This window comes from Prionailurus viverrinus, chromosome B3 (genome assembly GCF_022837055.1).
Source record: "Prionailurus viverrinus isolate Anna chromosome B3, UM_Priviv_1.0, whole genome shotgun sequence".
Classification (NCBI taxonomy): Eukaryota; Metazoa; Chordata; class Mammalia; order Carnivora; family Felidae; genus Prionailurus; species Prionailurus viverrinus.
Genome location: NC_062566.1, coordinates 69,074,575 through 69,090,533, shown reverse-complemented (window position 1 = coordinate 69,090,533; position 15,959 = coordinate 69,074,575). Strand labels below are relative to the sequence as shown.

At 44.4% G+C, this 15,959-nt stretch overlaps 1 protein-coding gene and 1 non-coding gene across 3 annotated transcripts; one reads left to right on the top strand and one right to left on the bottom strand.

Annotated features, from left to right (window-relative positions):
- Nucleotides 1-6,127: 6,127 nt before the first annotated feature.
- Nucleotides 6,128-6,200, bottom strand: TRNAR-ACG (transfer RNA arginine (anticodon ACG)). Its single transcript has one exon. It is a non-coding gene; the product is annotated as a tRNA-Arg (tRNA).
- Nucleotides 6,201-6,450: 250 nt separating this feature from the next.
- On the top strand, nucleotides 6,451-15,689 carry PRMT5 (protein arginine methyltransferase 5). Of its 2 annotated transcripts, XM_047861591.1 has the most exons (17): nucleotides 6,451-6,665; nucleotides 7,329-7,447; nucleotides 7,756-7,841; nucleotides 8,015-8,149; nucleotides 8,727-8,839; nucleotides 8,985-9,034; nucleotides 10,975-11,138; nucleotides 11,613-11,774; nucleotides 11,948-12,025; nucleotides 12,118-12,176; nucleotides 12,260-12,382; nucleotides 12,469-12,644; nucleotides 13,201-13,310; nucleotides 13,556-13,649; nucleotides 13,827-13,943; nucleotides 14,150-14,214; nucleotides 15,135-15,689. In XM_047861591.1, the coding sequence occupies exons 1-17, from the start codon at nucleotides 6,556-6,558 to the stop codon at nucleotides 15,285-15,287; spliced, it is 1,914 nt and encodes a 637-aa protein (XP_047717547.1). In that variant the 5' UTR covers nucleotides 6,451-6,555; the 3' UTR covers nucleotides 15,288-15,689. The 2 variants fall into 2 exon arrangements, with proteins under 2 accessions (XP_047717547.1, XP_047717548.1); XM_047861592.1 differs by lacking the exon at nucleotides 7,329-7,447 and having other exon boundaries at nucleotides 6,542-6,665.
- Nucleotides 15,690-15,959: the final 270 nt, after the last annotated feature.

The window sequence follows — 15,959 nt, the reverse complement described above, 5'->3', positions numbered from 1 at the left end:
AAGGCTCTAGAGTCTGTTGACCTGAGTTTGTACCCCATTTAAACTCTTTCTTAGAGGGGCAGCTCACTTAATCTTTCTAAGACTGAAAGAATAATATTTCCTACCTCACAGCGTTCTTATAAATGTGGAATGCTTTTCATAGAACCTGACACAAAAGAAGGGCTCAGTAATTGTTAGCTATTTTTATTATTACAAATAAAATCATTTTTAATCACAAACATGTACACACATACAACTGGTCTGTTTCTGGACTATTGGTTTAGCTCTTTTATTCTCTCTATTCTTATACCAACTGCACATTGTGTCTCTTTATTTATACATTGCTTATTTCATAAAGGGGTTTAAGGTAAAGGGCTAAAACTATAGAATAAATTCCTTCACTCTCCTCTTTTTTAAAATTTTCTTTGCTTTTCTTGTCTGATTTTTATACAGATGAACAGTGGAATCATTTTGTCAAGTAACAAAAGATTCCATTAGAATTGTGATTGAATGTTGTAAAAGTGAGAAATTAATTTTGTAAGAATTGACATCTTTATGAGATTCATTTTTTGTAAGAACACAGCTGTCTCCTTTTTTTTCTCTTTCATTGTATCAGCAAAACTTTGTAGTTTTCTTTTTTTTAATGTTTATTTATTTATTTTGAGAGAGAGAGTGTGTGCAAGCAGGGGAGGGGCAGAGAGAGGAGAGAGAATTCCAAGCAGTCTCCACGCTGTCAGTGCAGAGCCTGACGTGGGGCTTGATCTCATGAACCTGAACTGAAATCAAGAGTTGGATGCTTAACCAACTGAGCCACTCAGGTGCCCCTATTGTTTTCTTTATATAGGTTCCTCACATTTTTCAGTAAGATTACAACTAAGTATTTTATAGCAGTGTTATTGTTACCACTGTGAATGGGGAAAATACTAATCACGGTATTTTTTTTTAAATTTTTTAACATTTATTTATTTTTGAGACAGAGAGAGAGCATGAACAGGGAAGGGTCAGAGAAAGAGGGAGACACAGAATCCAAAACAGGCTCCAGGCTGTGGGCTGTCAGCACAGAGCCCGACGCGGGGCTCAAACCCACAGACCACGAGATCATGACCTGAGCAGAAGTCAGACGCTTAACCGACTGAGCCACCCAGTCACAATATTGTGCCCCCTAATCACAATATTGAAGTCTTACTATGTGCAGGAAAGTGTGTTGCTATTTTAATTAATTTAAACTGAACTAATCATCAGGGTGCCTGGGTGGCTCAGTCAGTTGAGCACTGATTCTTGATTTCTGCTCAGGTCATGATCTCATGGTTCTTGAGTTGGAGCCCTGAGTCATTGGGCTTTGTCAGCACAGAGCCTGCTTGGGATTTCTCTCTCCCTCTCTCTCTCTCTCTGCCCCTCCCCTGCTTGCTCTCTCTCAGAATAAATAAACATTTAAACTTAACTAATTCTCAATAGATAAAAACTGTTATTTACATTCCCATCTTATGGATGAGGAAACTGAGGCCAGAGATGTTTATGCTCATGTGGCTAGTAAATGGAAGAACAGAACTTTAATCTCTTTCTATCTGGCTCCATAGTCCCGTCTTTTTTTATATATATAAAGATTTTATTATTTTTTTAAATTTTAATGCTTATTTAGTTTTGAGAGAGAGAGAGAAGAAGCACAAGTGGTGGGGGGGGGGGCAAAGAGGGAGACACAGAATCCAAAGCAGGCTCCAGGCTCTCAGCTGTCAGCATAGAGCCTGACGCAGGGCTTGAACCCATGAACTGTGAGATCATGACCGCTAAAGTCAGATGCTTCACTAACTGAGCCACCTAGGTACTCCCAAAATTTTATTTTTAAGTAATCTCTGTAACCACGGTGGGTCTTGAACCCACAATCCCACAAAAGTCATATGCTCCACTGACTGAGACAGCCAGGCACCTCTTCACAGTCCATAATCTTAACTATCATGTTTTTGGGATATTTTTTATTAATTATGTCTTCTAACTGGTTATTCTCAGCATTTAAAAGGCTACAGGAGGGAGGGAGACACGGAATCCAAAGCAGGCTCCAGTCTCTGAGCTGTCAGCACAAAGCCAGACGCCGGATTTGAACTCACAGACCGCAACCGCAAGATCATGACCTGAGCTGAAGTCAGACACTTAACCAACTGAGCCACCCAGGTGCCCCCTCCCCTTTTTTTTCAGTTCTCATCATTTTAAAATAGATTCTTATGGATTTTCTATGTATACAATTATATCATCTGCAAACAGTGATAAATTTGCTTCTCTCTTTCCAAAAGCTATAACCCCTTTTTCAAATTTCCAGCCTATTTTATTTGATTTTTCAGAATAATATTAAATAACACAGTGATGAAAGTAGACATTCTTTTTTTTACATAAACTGTTGACTTCATGTATATAAATACATGTGTTTATATATGAAGAATATTAACACGATTAGGAGTGTTTACAGAAAATGGAATTGATTTGCCACGTTCTCTTTGGTGACTATTAAAAAATGATCAAATTTTTTTTTGTTCGGTTTATTTTGACCTTTTATATAAATAAATTTCCTAATACCTAATCTTGTCTTAAATCCTGAGATTAAGCTCTAATTGGTTGTGGTATATAATTATTATATTAATATACTGTTGACCTTTATGTATTAATCTTAAATATTTTTTATTTTTACATTTATGTGCAGCATAAGTGAGATTTGTCTATAGGGTTTTTTTGAGGGGGTGCTATTTCTGACAGGTTTTGCAATTAGGTATATTCTGGCTTCGTAAACAAATTGGGTAGTTTTCCATCTTTTTCTATGTTCCAGAACAGTTTCTACTTTCTATTCATTTTGACAGATAAACACTGTATAATAGAGATGACAAGGAAGAGAATGCAAATCGGCACAGATTATTTTGCCTCAGTAACTCCGCCACTTTTGTAGCTGCAGGACAGCCTTGATTGTACAGGCGCAATTTGGAGCAGTAGGAGGGTCAAACGGTCCATTATTTTGGTGTTGAAGAGTGTAGCTGGCTGGGCAGGCACAGAGGTGAGTGAAGGGGTCCTGGGGAGGGAGGCAAGTGCTGAGGGAGGAGCTGAGCACCAGAGATGAAAGGAGCATTTACAATGGGCTGGAGGTGTTTAAACAAGGTTACAAAAACAGGATCAGGTAGAAGAACTGGGCCTGAAGGTGAGGAATGCCAGGCAGGGTTAGGGATGGTGTGGAAGGGCGGGGGTGGGGGTGGGGGGGTAAGGAGAGAATTATCTGGGAGAGGATACTGTTTCCTTTCCAGAGGAGTTTCCAGTGCTTTGCCTGTTGGTCACTGGCTCCTGTTGGGAGAAAATAATATTGTATCTGCCCCACTGTCCTACCATCTCCCTACCCTCATCTCAGCAAAGGCTTGGATCTGGAGGCCTTCTATCAGTGACTTACATGTTTCTGAGCACAAGAGTTCAGCACGGAGGGCAGGGCAGAGGGAGTCAGAACAGAAGACAGACTTTGCCAGCTCTGACTTTATGCTTAGGGCCAAGTCCTTGACAAAGTTCTCTGTATCTTTTTCACTCCTTGCCTTCTGCTTCTCTCTGGTTCATATAGATAGACCCATAGTATTTGCTGTATTTTTTTTTTAAGTCACAGGTAAGTGCTGCAGGAAAGAGTGGGAACAACATGGTATGGAATTATTGTGAGCTGTTCAGCATCATGCTTGCCTTAGAGCTGAGGCCATCTTGAATGAAAAACCAAAGACATTACAGAGAATTGAAATGCAGCCCATGTGAATTTATTTTAAGGCCAAACAAATTCCAAGCCCTTTTTACACATATTCTTTTGAAAATTATTTTAATGATGGCAGAACTGACATTACTGTTTTATAGATTTTCCTCTCTCTCTCTCTCTTACTCATGGATGGGTTAGTTAACAACCAACAGCCAAGAGCAGCACCAGCTTGACATCAGGAGGAAGATGCCAGGAGCACAGATGGTCCACAACCCAGATAATTAGCTTCCGAAGAAGAAACCACATCTCATAAGTCTTCTCTGAATGTAGAGCTTGGTTGGGCACAGCTGGGGCAGAGAACAAGCAGGCCTCCTGAAAACTCTTCTTTACCTCTTAAAATGTTGGTAGAGCACTCACCCACTTCCTGTGGACAACCACCTACTCATAAGACCTGCAGGGAAGAATTCCAAATAAATATTGTTGACACTCCACCCTAAAGGAGGGTCAGCAGAACTCTCTACTCCTTAAGTGTGGGATGCACATGGTGACTTCCTCCCAAAGAGCACAGGATGGGAGGGGGTGGGGAGAGTGTAATTTTACAGTGGAGGAACCTGATAAATACTACTCTTGCCAGGTGATAAAGGTCAACATCAACAGTCATAAATTATGTTGATAGTATGTACTATTGATATATTATGAAAATGATACTTCACCTCTGTGATCTTCCTCCCCAAACCCATAATCCCAGTCTAATCATGAGAAAACAATCAGACAAACTAAATTCCAACAGAGGGGCATCCTATAGTATGCCTGACCAGTACTTCTCAAAACTATCAAGGCCATCAAAAACAAGGAACAACTGAGAAACTTGTCACAGCCCAGAGGAGCCTAAGGAGACATGACAACTATATGTAACACAGTATTCTGGATTGGATCTTGTAACAGAAAGAGGACATTAGGTAAACACTAAGGAAATCTGAATAAACTATGGACTTTGATAATAATAATTTATCAATATTGGTCCCTGAATTATAATAAATGTACCATACATGTGAAGATCTTAATAACAAAGAGAGCTCTGGGGAGGCACATGGGAACTCACTGTACTATCTGCTCAATCATTCTGTAAATCTAAAACTGTTTTAGCAAATAAAGTGCTAGGGGTGCCTGGGTGGCTCAGTAGGTTAAGGGTCCGAATCTTGATCTCTACCCAGGTCATGATCTCATGATTGGTGAGTCAGAGCCCCAAATGGGGCTCTGTGTTGATATTGTGGAGTCTGCTTGGGATTCTCTCCCCCCCCCTCTCTCTGCCCCTTCCCTGCTTGTGCTCTCTTTCTCAAAATAGATAAATAAACTTAAGCAAAGAAATAAAGTCTACTAGTAGTAGTTTGTAGTAGGTGTACTAGTAATGATGGGACAAAAGCACTTCCAACCACTTGAGGCTTTTTGTATGCCTTTTCTTAGTTGTTTGGCTTTTTGACTTTCGTCCTTCTGGAGCATTTATCGTTGCACCCAGAGCTCTTTAGAGCTTATCCTATCCACACCCTTTCCATGTTTCCAAGGACTTTGTCCCCAACGGTCCAGGATGATCTCATTCAGTCTCGTGGCTTTCATCACTACCTCTCTTCTGGCATTTCCAAATCTTCTCTGGTTCAGATCAGATCACTCACTGTTCATCCAACTCTCTATTACACAGCGCCCCCTAGGCGCCCAATCAATTCAGCACTTCCAAACCCGAACTTTGATTCTCCCTAAACCCGCTTCTCTCCTTTCTTGTTTCACTCACAGAGGGCAGAACCCAGACTCCTCTTTCCTGGAGCCCTGCGAAGCAGTCCCTAAATTCTGTCAACGCCTCCTTCTTCGGGCTTTTTGCACTGTGTTCTCTTTTCCATCCCTGCTCCCAGGCCCTCAACACCTCTGGGCTCCCCGCCTTCAGGTATTCCCTTTCTCCTCCCCGTGTCTTCCCTTGCTTCATTCCTCTGCTTCTTTCCATTCCTCTAACAAGAGTGTATATATTTTCCCAGGCCTCCTCCAGGCACTTCATGACTCCTCTTCGCTGTAATCCCTTACCACGAATGTGTGAGTGTGTGTGTTTACCTTTTGTGTTGAGATATAAAATCACAAGGAATTAGTGGCTGAGTTTCCACAATCTATTTGTAAATATACGAAGGCCCATACAAAGCCCATTTTAAGAGCACCAGCCATTAACTCAATTCTCTTGCTTAGATGACCTAAGCAAGTAGTGACACAAGAGTCATTTCTGAATTAGGTAACGGAAAAAGCTGACATAAGATGGCTGCAGAACTCAGTCAAATTAAGACCTATAAAACGAAGGTGCGAAAAGATAAAAGAGGAAACTTCTAAGAGTGTAAGGAAAGGAAGGGAGATTTAAAAGATTTTGCTTAAGGCCGTGTCGCATGCGATGCAATAAAGAAGTCTCAGTCTCGCCGAGCCAGCCAGGAGTCGAACCTGGAATCTTCTGATCCGTAGTCAGACGCGTTATCCATTGCGCCACTGGCCCTGAGACAATTACACTCCGCTCAATGATGACACTTCAAGCTTATATTGCAGGGTTTCATGGGACGTGTAGTCCCTTGACGGAGTTCTATGAATGCACGAAGCATTCTGGGAGATTGAAATTCGTCGAGAACCAGACCCTGAGATTGGTGGATCTTCCGGAGCCACGCCGTAAGCCACTGTGCAGCCCGCGGATTGGCGGGAGGCGCCACTCCCCACCCCTCCGCCTCTCGCTCTGAAGCCGTGGAAGACGCTCTGGTTGTTAGGGCGACTCATCCCGCCTTCCGGGGGCTTTTTTCTGGCTTTTTGATTGGCTGCTAATATCAAGGAATCCCGGCGTGGACAGCGCGAGGGAAAAGATGGCGGCGATGGCGGTCGGAGGTGCTGGTGGGAGCCGCGTGTCCAGCGGCAGGGACCTGAATTGCGTCCCCGAAATAGCTGACACTTTGGGGGCTGTGGCCAAGCAGGGGTGAGGGCCCAGACCTCTGCAAGCGGAATGCGGGCTCCGAACTCGGGGACGAAGGGGGGACAGACTAGTCATCCCCGAGAAGCAGGGGTGAGGGGGTCGGAGTAAGATTAGGGCGGGAGAAACCATTACTCCTTGCGGGTGGGTGGAGAGCCTTAGGCTCTGGGGCGTAAGAAAAAAAAAAAACTTACTGGAGGTGTGTGGTCACTGAGCCCCAAAGTCGGGGGAGTTGTCAGGTAAACTCGAAAAGCGAACATACAGATCTCCAAGGCCCTGGAGAGCGGGATTACAGTCTGAGAGTGGGAGGGAGAGTCAGGGGGCTAGAGAGAGAAGAGGTAAATCTTAAGGGGGAAGGCATGGGCGATACTGGGGCAAATCTGGATGTGACGATCCTGGAAAACCGGTGACAGCAGAGTAGAAATCCACTTGGGGTGGATTTTTATCTTCTCTCCTTGTCTTTTTCCATGCCTGTGTTTTGGGGAGAAATTGAGGCACAGTGCAGCGGAAGTGATCTGCCCCAAGGTGGGCTGAACTCAGCAGTCCCGTCGGGTGACTGATGGCAGCTGAGAGGGTTGTGCAGAATTGAGATAGCCTAATCCAGTTGCTTGGATTTCTGGGCACTGCTGCTCTCTTTACATGACGATTCTGGGTCTGTCGCGGTTGTAGGTTTGATTTCCTCTGCATGCCTGTCTTCCACCCGCGTTTCAAGAGGGAGTTCACTCAGGAACCTGCTAAGAATCGGCCGGGCCCCCAGACACGATCAGACCTACTGCTGTCAGGAAGGGGTAGGGACCATCCCATATGCCCCTTAATTATTAGAGGCAGTAACAACTTCTGCTTTAACAGTGCCCTCATTCTCCTCCTTTCCTGACTTGGATATATTGGTTAGTCCTGGGACACAGATAACTCTTGTTTTCTTGCTTACCTGGTAAAAGCTGTAGTCTATTCTGCATCAGGCTATCCCATATCTGTGATAGAAAAAGTCTTTTATCTCTCATCTCTACTCTTTATTCCCTGTTAAGAACTAGAAATTGAACAAGTAAAGTGCTGACCCTCATTTAGTCTTTGTCTTTCTTGGATGGGGGGAGTGCAGACTGGAATACGCTAATTGTGGGAAAGCTTTCTCCATGGATTCGTCCAGACTCAAAAGTGGAGAAGATCCGCAGGAACTCCGAGGCGGTAAGACTGTTTCACCAATCCAATGGATTTGTCTAGAGGTCAGGTTCATAACCACGCTGGGTGCAAAGAGCAGTTTTTTTTTTTTCTCCCATAACTTAGTAAATCTAATATAATTCAATTAAAGCTAATTGGATTCCTAGCTCTTAACCTTTTCCTCTTGATCTCCATTCCAGGCCATGTTACAGGAGCTGAATTTTGGGGCATATTTGGGTCTTCCAGCTTTCCTGCTGCCCCTAAATCAGGAAGATAACACAAACTTGGCCAGGGTTTTGACCAACCACATCCACACTGGCCACCACTCCTCCATGGTATGGCTAAGGGCCTCCCTTTCTGCTGCATGTTACGATAGTCTGCTAGGTATTTTCTTGTTCCTAGCCATTGAGTAAAGAGTGCATTTGGGAGAACTGACATGTCAGTACTGCCTACCAGCTTCTAAAAGTGGTAAGCAGACTGTTATAAAATATATAGAATGTATAGTTATTTCTAGAAACTTACAGTTGCAATAAAGGACAAGGCAGGTATTTACATAAGGATATACACAAGGTAAGTGTACATGTGCATATAACCACAAGTTGGGAAAAACATAAAAGGATTAACTTGTGAGCTGGATCAAGATTTTTCTTTTTTTGAAGTTTATTTTGAGAGAGCAAGCACGAGTGGGGAAGGGGCAGAGAGAGAGGGAGAGAGAATCTGAAGCAGCCTCTGTACTATCAACGCAGAGCCTGACACGGAGCTCAATCTCACAACTGTGAGCCGAAATCAAGAGTGGGATGCTTAACTGAGCCACCCAGGTGCCCTGTGGATCAAGATATTTTTAATTGAAGGAAGCTTTCTGGACCTAGTGAGTTCCAAAGAGTTCTAAATAGAGTACTTGTTCATGTGCAGTTCTGGATGCGGGTACCCTTGGTGGCCCCAGAGGACCTGAGAGATGATATAATTGAGAATGCACCAAGTACACACACAGAGGAGTACAGTGGAGAGGAGAAGACATGGATGTGGTATGTCTCCTTTTGCTGCTGTGCCAGGGCAAAGGGGAGGATAAGGGGAGGTACAGGGTGGAGACTGTAGGGAGGTCTCCTCGAGCTGTGGTAATTGGTGAGCTATATATATTTGACAGTATTTTTCTGTATTTGACCCCGACAGGTGGCACAACTTCCGGACCTTGTGTGACTATAGCAAGAGGATTGCGGTGGGTAAGTCCACAAGGGTACTGGGATAGGTATCCCTTCTCTGACCTCCTGCGAGTAAGAATTAGGAGTTTTGGGGGCACCTGGGTGGCTCAGTTGGTTAAGCATCCGACTTCGGCTCAGCTCATGATCTCATAGTTTGTGAGATTGGGCTCTGCTGTCAGCACAGAGCTCACTTCAGATCCTCTGTCTCCCTCTCTCTCTGCTTTTCCCCTGCACACACTCTCCCTCTCTCTTATATATATCTCTCTCAAAACTAAATAAATATTAAAAAAAAAAAAGAATTAGGAGTTTTTGGAGATGCCAAGTGAAATGTGTGCATTTTTGATAACTATGTACTTCTGGTGACTTTACAGGTTGAAATACTTTTTTAAGTTTTGTTAAAATGAAGATTTTTTTTACTTTTTTTAATGTTTATTTATTTATTTGAGAGAGAGAGAGAGAGAGAGCGAGCAAGCAGGGGAGGGACAGAGGGAGAGAGAATCCTAAGCAGGCTCCTCGCTGTTAGTACAGAGCCCAATGCAGGGCTCAATCTCATGAACCATGAGATCATGACCTGGTCTGAAATTAAGAGACACTTAACTGACTGAGCCACACAGGCATCCATGGTTTACTTTTTTTTTTTTTTTTTTTTTCTTTTAAGCTATGTTGTTAGTACACAGAACACTTCATTGTTATTTAGGGGGAAGACAAATGTCACTAATTGAATATCTCTGAAGCTAGATTGATAAGGGGGAGAAAATACCTTTCCCTTCTAGTTCTGAGAAACTTCCTCTTTGGTTCCCAGGAGGAGGGATTCCTTGATGATGATACACATTAGCCACCTTGGCACAGACACCTTATGGTGTGGAAAAACTAAAATTCATTTTTTATGTCCTCTTCTCCTTCTCTGCCTTCAACATAGATTTGACTTCCTTAAACCCAGAGACCTGTTGGAACCTGACCCGAGTGTCAAAATGGTTCCCAGTATGTCAGGCAATCTGGACTTTGCAGGGTCACCATGGAGATGGCATCCCTCAAAAGAGTTCCTCTTTTAGCTTGTGGAGCATCAGATTGATAATTCTGCCATTTTCATTTCAAAGTCAGGGTTGGCTTGTGAAAAGTTGTTTAACAACATGCTAAATGTGAAATGTCAACCCTTACTCTAAACTTTTCCTTGTTCAGGCACTTGGGTGACTCAGTCGGTTAAGCGTCTGGCTTCAACTTAGGTCATGATCTCACGGTTCATGGGTTTGGGACCTACTTTGGGCTCTGTGCTGACAGCTCAGAGCCTGGAGCCCCCTTCGAGTTCTGTGTCTCCCTCTCTCTCTGCCCCTCCCCCCACTTGTGCTGTCTCTGTCTCTCAAAAATAAATAAAATATTAAAATTTCTTTAAACTCTTCCCTGTTCAGAGCATCTAATGAAGACTTCATTGGGTTTTATGAAATGGCTTTCTGACTTCGGTAGTCCATTAAAGAAAGGAGTTTGAAAGTTGCTGTATACTGTTAACATTGTCTGCCCATGTTCTGCCTGAAATACCATGATTGTTTATGAAAAGTATCTTTAATAGAGCTGGATACAGTTAAAAAAAAAAACAGGAGTTTCAGGGGCGCCTGGGTGGCTCAGTCGGTTAAGCAGCCGACTTCGGCTCAGGTCATGATCTCGCGGTCTGTGAGTTCAAGCCCCTCGTCGGGCTCTGTGCTGATAGCTCAGAGCCTGGAGCCTGTTTCAGATTCTGTGTCTCCCTCTCTCTGACCCTCCCCTGTTCATGCTCTGTCTCTCCCTGTCTCAAATAAAAAAAAAAAAACGTTTAAAAAAAAAAAAGAGTTTCATGTATACTAGGCTGCTGGGCAGTTTTGCTACTTTATGTCTCAGTAGGCCTTGCTCTTAAGGAGTAAACAGATGTTGCACAAAAAAGCAAGGAAAGCCTTCTTATATAGTAGTTAACTTTCTTTTCCCTCGTGTAGCTCTTGAAATTGGGGCCGACCTCCCATCTAACCATGTCATTGATCGTTGGCTTGGGGAGCCCATCAAAGCAGCCATTCTCCCCACCAGCATTTTCCTGACCAATAAGAAGGGATTTCCTGTTCTTTCTAAGATGCATCAGAGGCTGATCTTCCGGCTCCTCAAGGTGGGTGGTAGAAGGTTTCCAAAGATACAGCTAATCCTCTTGCCTTATTCACATATGTGTGATGCTTTTTTTTTTTTTTTTCTGTGAGGCTGATTCTTTTCCTTTCTGGTTTCTGGGGAGCGATTTCATCAAAATTGGAGCTCTTGAGAACAAAGAGGCGAATGGGATTAGGAGCCCCAGAACATTTCAAAAGGAACCAAATCTCATGAGAACTTTGCAGAAGGTTTCATTTAAGATGTTACAGTGAGGATTGATGGGGCTGTTTGAGTCAGGATGATGCTTATATGGCATTAGAGGGCTTTATAAGTTTATTGAAGCTTCATGCTGTTGTGTTGATACTTGGAGAGATCTGTTGAACTGGAAGACTGATCGTTTGGGCCTTATTTTACGCCAGGGTTCTTTGGCCATAAGCCATAACAATATCCCAGAATCTTGGTTCGAGGACTGTACCTGATGGTCTGACTTCTCTCACAGCTGGAAGTGCAGTTCATCATCACAGGCACCAACCACCACTCAGAGAAGGAGTTCTGTTCTTACCTCCAGTACCTGGAATACTTGAGCCAGAACCGTCCTCCACCCAATGCTTACGAACTCTTTGCCAAGGGCTATGAAGACTATCTGCAGTCCCCACTCCAGGTGGGTATGGAGTATTCTGAGAGGAGGGAGGTGTGGGAGAAGAGTCTCTGACCATAGGTGCCCTAAAATCCTACCAGAGCTCAGGAAGCAGTGGGAAATTTTTTGGTATTCTGGTGTGTTGCCCTTGCCAGAAACTGGCTAACTTATTTTCCCTTTTTCCTCTCATTCGTCAGCCACTGATGGACAATCTGGAATCTCAGACATATGAAGTGTTTGAAAAGGACCCCATCAAATACTCTCAATATCAGCAGGTATAGTGTGGGTCTGGGTCAAGTACAGGGCCGGGATGTCCTGGGTGAAGATGGGATCATAGCCATGAGGTCTTTTCTCCTTCCTCCACCAGGCCATCTATAAATGTCTGTTAGATCGAGTGCCTGACGAAGAGAAGGATACCAATGTCCAGTGAGTGCTCTTGCCCACAATCCCAGAGATTTGCATACCTCTTCTCTATCTGCTAAGTCAGCTTGACCCTTCCTCTTTCTTAGGGTGCTAATGGTGTTGGGAGCAGGCCGGGGTCCCCTGGTAAATGCTTCTCTGAGGGCAGCCAAGCAGGCTGACCGGAGGATAAAGCTGTATGCTGTGGAGAAGAACCCAAATGCCGTGGTGACGTGAGTAGCAACCTCCTTGCTGGGAAGTTTGTCTCCAGTGCCAGTTTTTCTTACCAGTGTCCTCACTTGCATTATCTTTATTATAGGCTAGAGAACTGGCAATTTGAAGAATGGGGAAGCCAGGTGACCGTAGTCTCATCGGACATGCGGGAATGGGTGGCTCCAGAGAAAGCAGACATCATCGTCAGTGAGCTTTTGGGCTCCTTTGCTGACAATGAACTGTCACCTGAGTGCCTGGATGGAGCCCAACACTTCTTAAAAGGTGCCTCTAGGCTGGGGTGTGCTGAGTAAGGGGAATGGATTCTCAGCTTGGAAGGCCGTGGCAGTTTGGGGGGCGGGGGCGGGTTGAGTGAGGCAGCAGCAGCCTAGGAGGAGGTGACAAGGTTTAAAGGAAGGTGGGTTGGACTTGGGTCATTGCCTTAGCAAATGAAGTAACTTCTCTGAACCTCACTGTTCACATCTGTAAAATGAGAGGAGTGGACTAGAGCAGATCCTCCTTAAGTCTGAGGTCTGTGGATTCCCTGAGCTGATGTAATATGTACCTTGGGCTTAGCTTTCATCCATATACCAAGGTTCTTTATGACCCTACAGAAGTTAAGAACCACTAGATTAGAATATCTTAGGTTCTTTCCAGTTTTAACCTGTGTCTCTGTAAGTTAACCTCAAAGTAGAATTTCTCATGAAAGGACCTAGACAAAACAGACCTAGACAGCTCCATGTTGTCACATGTGGTATGCTTTGATGTAGGAGGTTTGAACCTTCAGTTAGACGCACCATTTTCATCCCTTGGGAACTAATATGACCCTCCTACTCTCCAGATGATGGTGTGAGCATCCCTGGGGAGTATACCTCCTTTCTGGCTCCCATCTCCTCCTCCAAGCTGTATAATGAGGTCCGCGCCTGTCGGGAAAAGGACCGTGACCCTGAGGTAAAGAGCCACTGTCTTCTGAAGAGCTCTTTTCTCTTTAGTCATCTTCTTTTTCTACGTTAGCATCAACTGTTTTCTTGCACTGGAGAAGATGAAGTGATGGAGGAGCTGGGGATGTGGGAAAGCGAAAGTTGAAATGAAAATGTTATCCTTTTCTGTGTCCCTGAGGCTCAGGCTTCTTTTCCCGGGGAAGTAGGTGTGTCTCTGCCTGTCTGCTCCAGCTCTTGCTTGGTCTCTCGGGACAGGCCCAGTTTGAGATGCCTTATGTGGTACGGCTGCACAACTTCCACCAGCTGTCGGCGCCCCAGCCCTGTTTTACCTTCAGCCATCCCAACAGAGGTGGGTTCCCGCATGACTCTCCTCTGACTGGATGGGTGAGAGCTTACCTTTCTGGTTTCTTCTCTTACTATCCTGGGTCTGCTCTGTCTAGGCTTCCCATCCTGTTTTTTGCTCTTGCTTTACCAAGTTGTCTAGAGCTTTTGGCCCCTTGTCATCCACATAATTCTTCCTTGACAGATCCTATGATTGACAACAACCGCTATTGCACCTTGGAGTTTCCTGTGGAGGTGAACACAGTGCTACATGGCTTTGCAGGCTACTTTGAAACTGTGCTTTATCAGGACATCACCCTGAGTGAGTGTCTGGGGCAGTGGATGGCAGGGCATGAGTATGTTACCTAGGCAGTTTTGTTAATGTTTCATTTAGATGCACAGGGAGCCCAAGAATCAATGAATGGGGATCTTTGATTACTTGTTTCTCTGTTCACAGAAGACACGCCCCTCAACCCAGGCAAAAAGCAGTCACAGAGACCTCAATGTTTTCATTATTTTTTCAAACAGGTATCCGTCCAGAAACTCACTCTCCTGGGATGTTCTCATGGTTTCCCATCCTCTTCCCTATTAAGGTAGGAATCACCTTTAATACTCCATGGGTTAAGGAGTAACTTTTGCCATTGGTGTTCTGCCCTTTCCCTGCTCTCAGGAGGATGCTTGAGTATGACCCATGTTCTGGTACTCCCACATGTTCTTGGATCCCTGTTGTAGATGTTGAGATGTCTGCGGTGCCTGTGTCCTTAGCTTCCCCACATCTCCTCTGGCTCCTCTTCTGTCTAGTCTCTACCTTGAGCAAGAGTCATTTTTTAAAAGCCCAGATCTTGTCATATCTCTGTCCTGCTTAATACCGTTCATTGACCTCCCACTGCCATCAGGGGAAAGGTTTAACCTTGTAAGACGGTGTGATCTAGTTTTAGCTTGTCTTTTCAGCTACTCTTCCCTTAGTTACATTGCATCAGCCCCCTTTTTTTTTTTTAATTGAAGTATAATTAACAAAGCAGTGTTATATTAGTTTCAGGTGTGCAACATAATGAATCAACAATTCTGTACATTATTCAATGCTCATCATGATTCTGTGGACCTTCTTTTGGTTTCTCTAATACCCTGTCTTCTTTCCTGCCTCAGGCTTTCACACCTCCTTTGCCTGGAAAGTTCTTTGTTCATCTCTTCACTCAGCTGACTTATATTCCAGGTCCCCTTAAACATTCCACTTGTCAGATAACTTTAACTGACTGCCTGAACTAGGTTCGCCTTGCCTCCTAGGTGCTCTTGTAGCGCAATGTTCTCTGCAGGTTCGTAGCACTCATCACACTTCTGATGGTTTGTTTAGTGTCTGATTGTTCAGATAATTCATTCTGAAAGACTTCAAATAAACTTCATGAGGGTTGGAATGTCATGTTTTATCCTTTTCTCTGCACACTTAGCTCAGTAGTACATTGCCACATACAATTCATTAGCTCTACCCTGAACCTCCCTGTCTTTCTTCTTACAGCAGCCCATTACGGTACGCGAAGGCCAGACCATCTGTGTCCGTTTCTGGCGGTGCAGCAATTCCAAGAAGGTGTGGTATGAGTGGGCTGTGACAGCACCAGTCTGTTCTGCTATTCATAACCCCACAGGCCGCTCATACACCATCGGCCTCTAGCCCTGCCTACAAGTGTTGAGACCTTGGAAGCAGCTTCAAGTTCTGCTCCTGTAGCACAGAAAGTGCAGTACATCTGTGGGCTGTGATTCCCCTTGCCCATCAGAGTGGAGCATTTCAGTCTGCTTTCCTGCCTTACATCAAGGTGGGCAAAGGATGAGAATTAATTGCAGGGCTCAAGCCACCAATCTGTGAAGACTTCAGGCCAGGGTGGGAGGAATTAGTGCTGGATCTGAAGCTACTCCAACAGGCATTCGGCCTCAAGCGCTCCCTGGAATAGCCCTGAGAACATGTGGATTGAACAAATTTTCAGCCCTTTTCCCTGCCCATCTCTGTTCCTGTTTTGATGGTTTTGTGTGGGAGGAAATACAAATAAAGTGAAGTTATAGCCTTTTCCTGCTCCAACCCTGTTGCCCCCTGCCTGTGCTTTCCCACACTTTACTTAAACCTAGGCATATTCAGATCTGTGCCCTTATGCAAGATTCAAAGCGCCCTAAAACTTTGTTCCCTATTCAGGAAGCTTAATGGTCACTCTTGGACTCCTGGCCGTAGGCCTTTTCGGCCAGCTGCAAAGAGGTCTTGTACATTAGGTCCTGTGATTAGGCTTTTCTCTGGGGATGAAATTTTGCCACTATGGAGAAAGATGTAGTAGTGAGTGAAGCCAGCTTCCCTTCC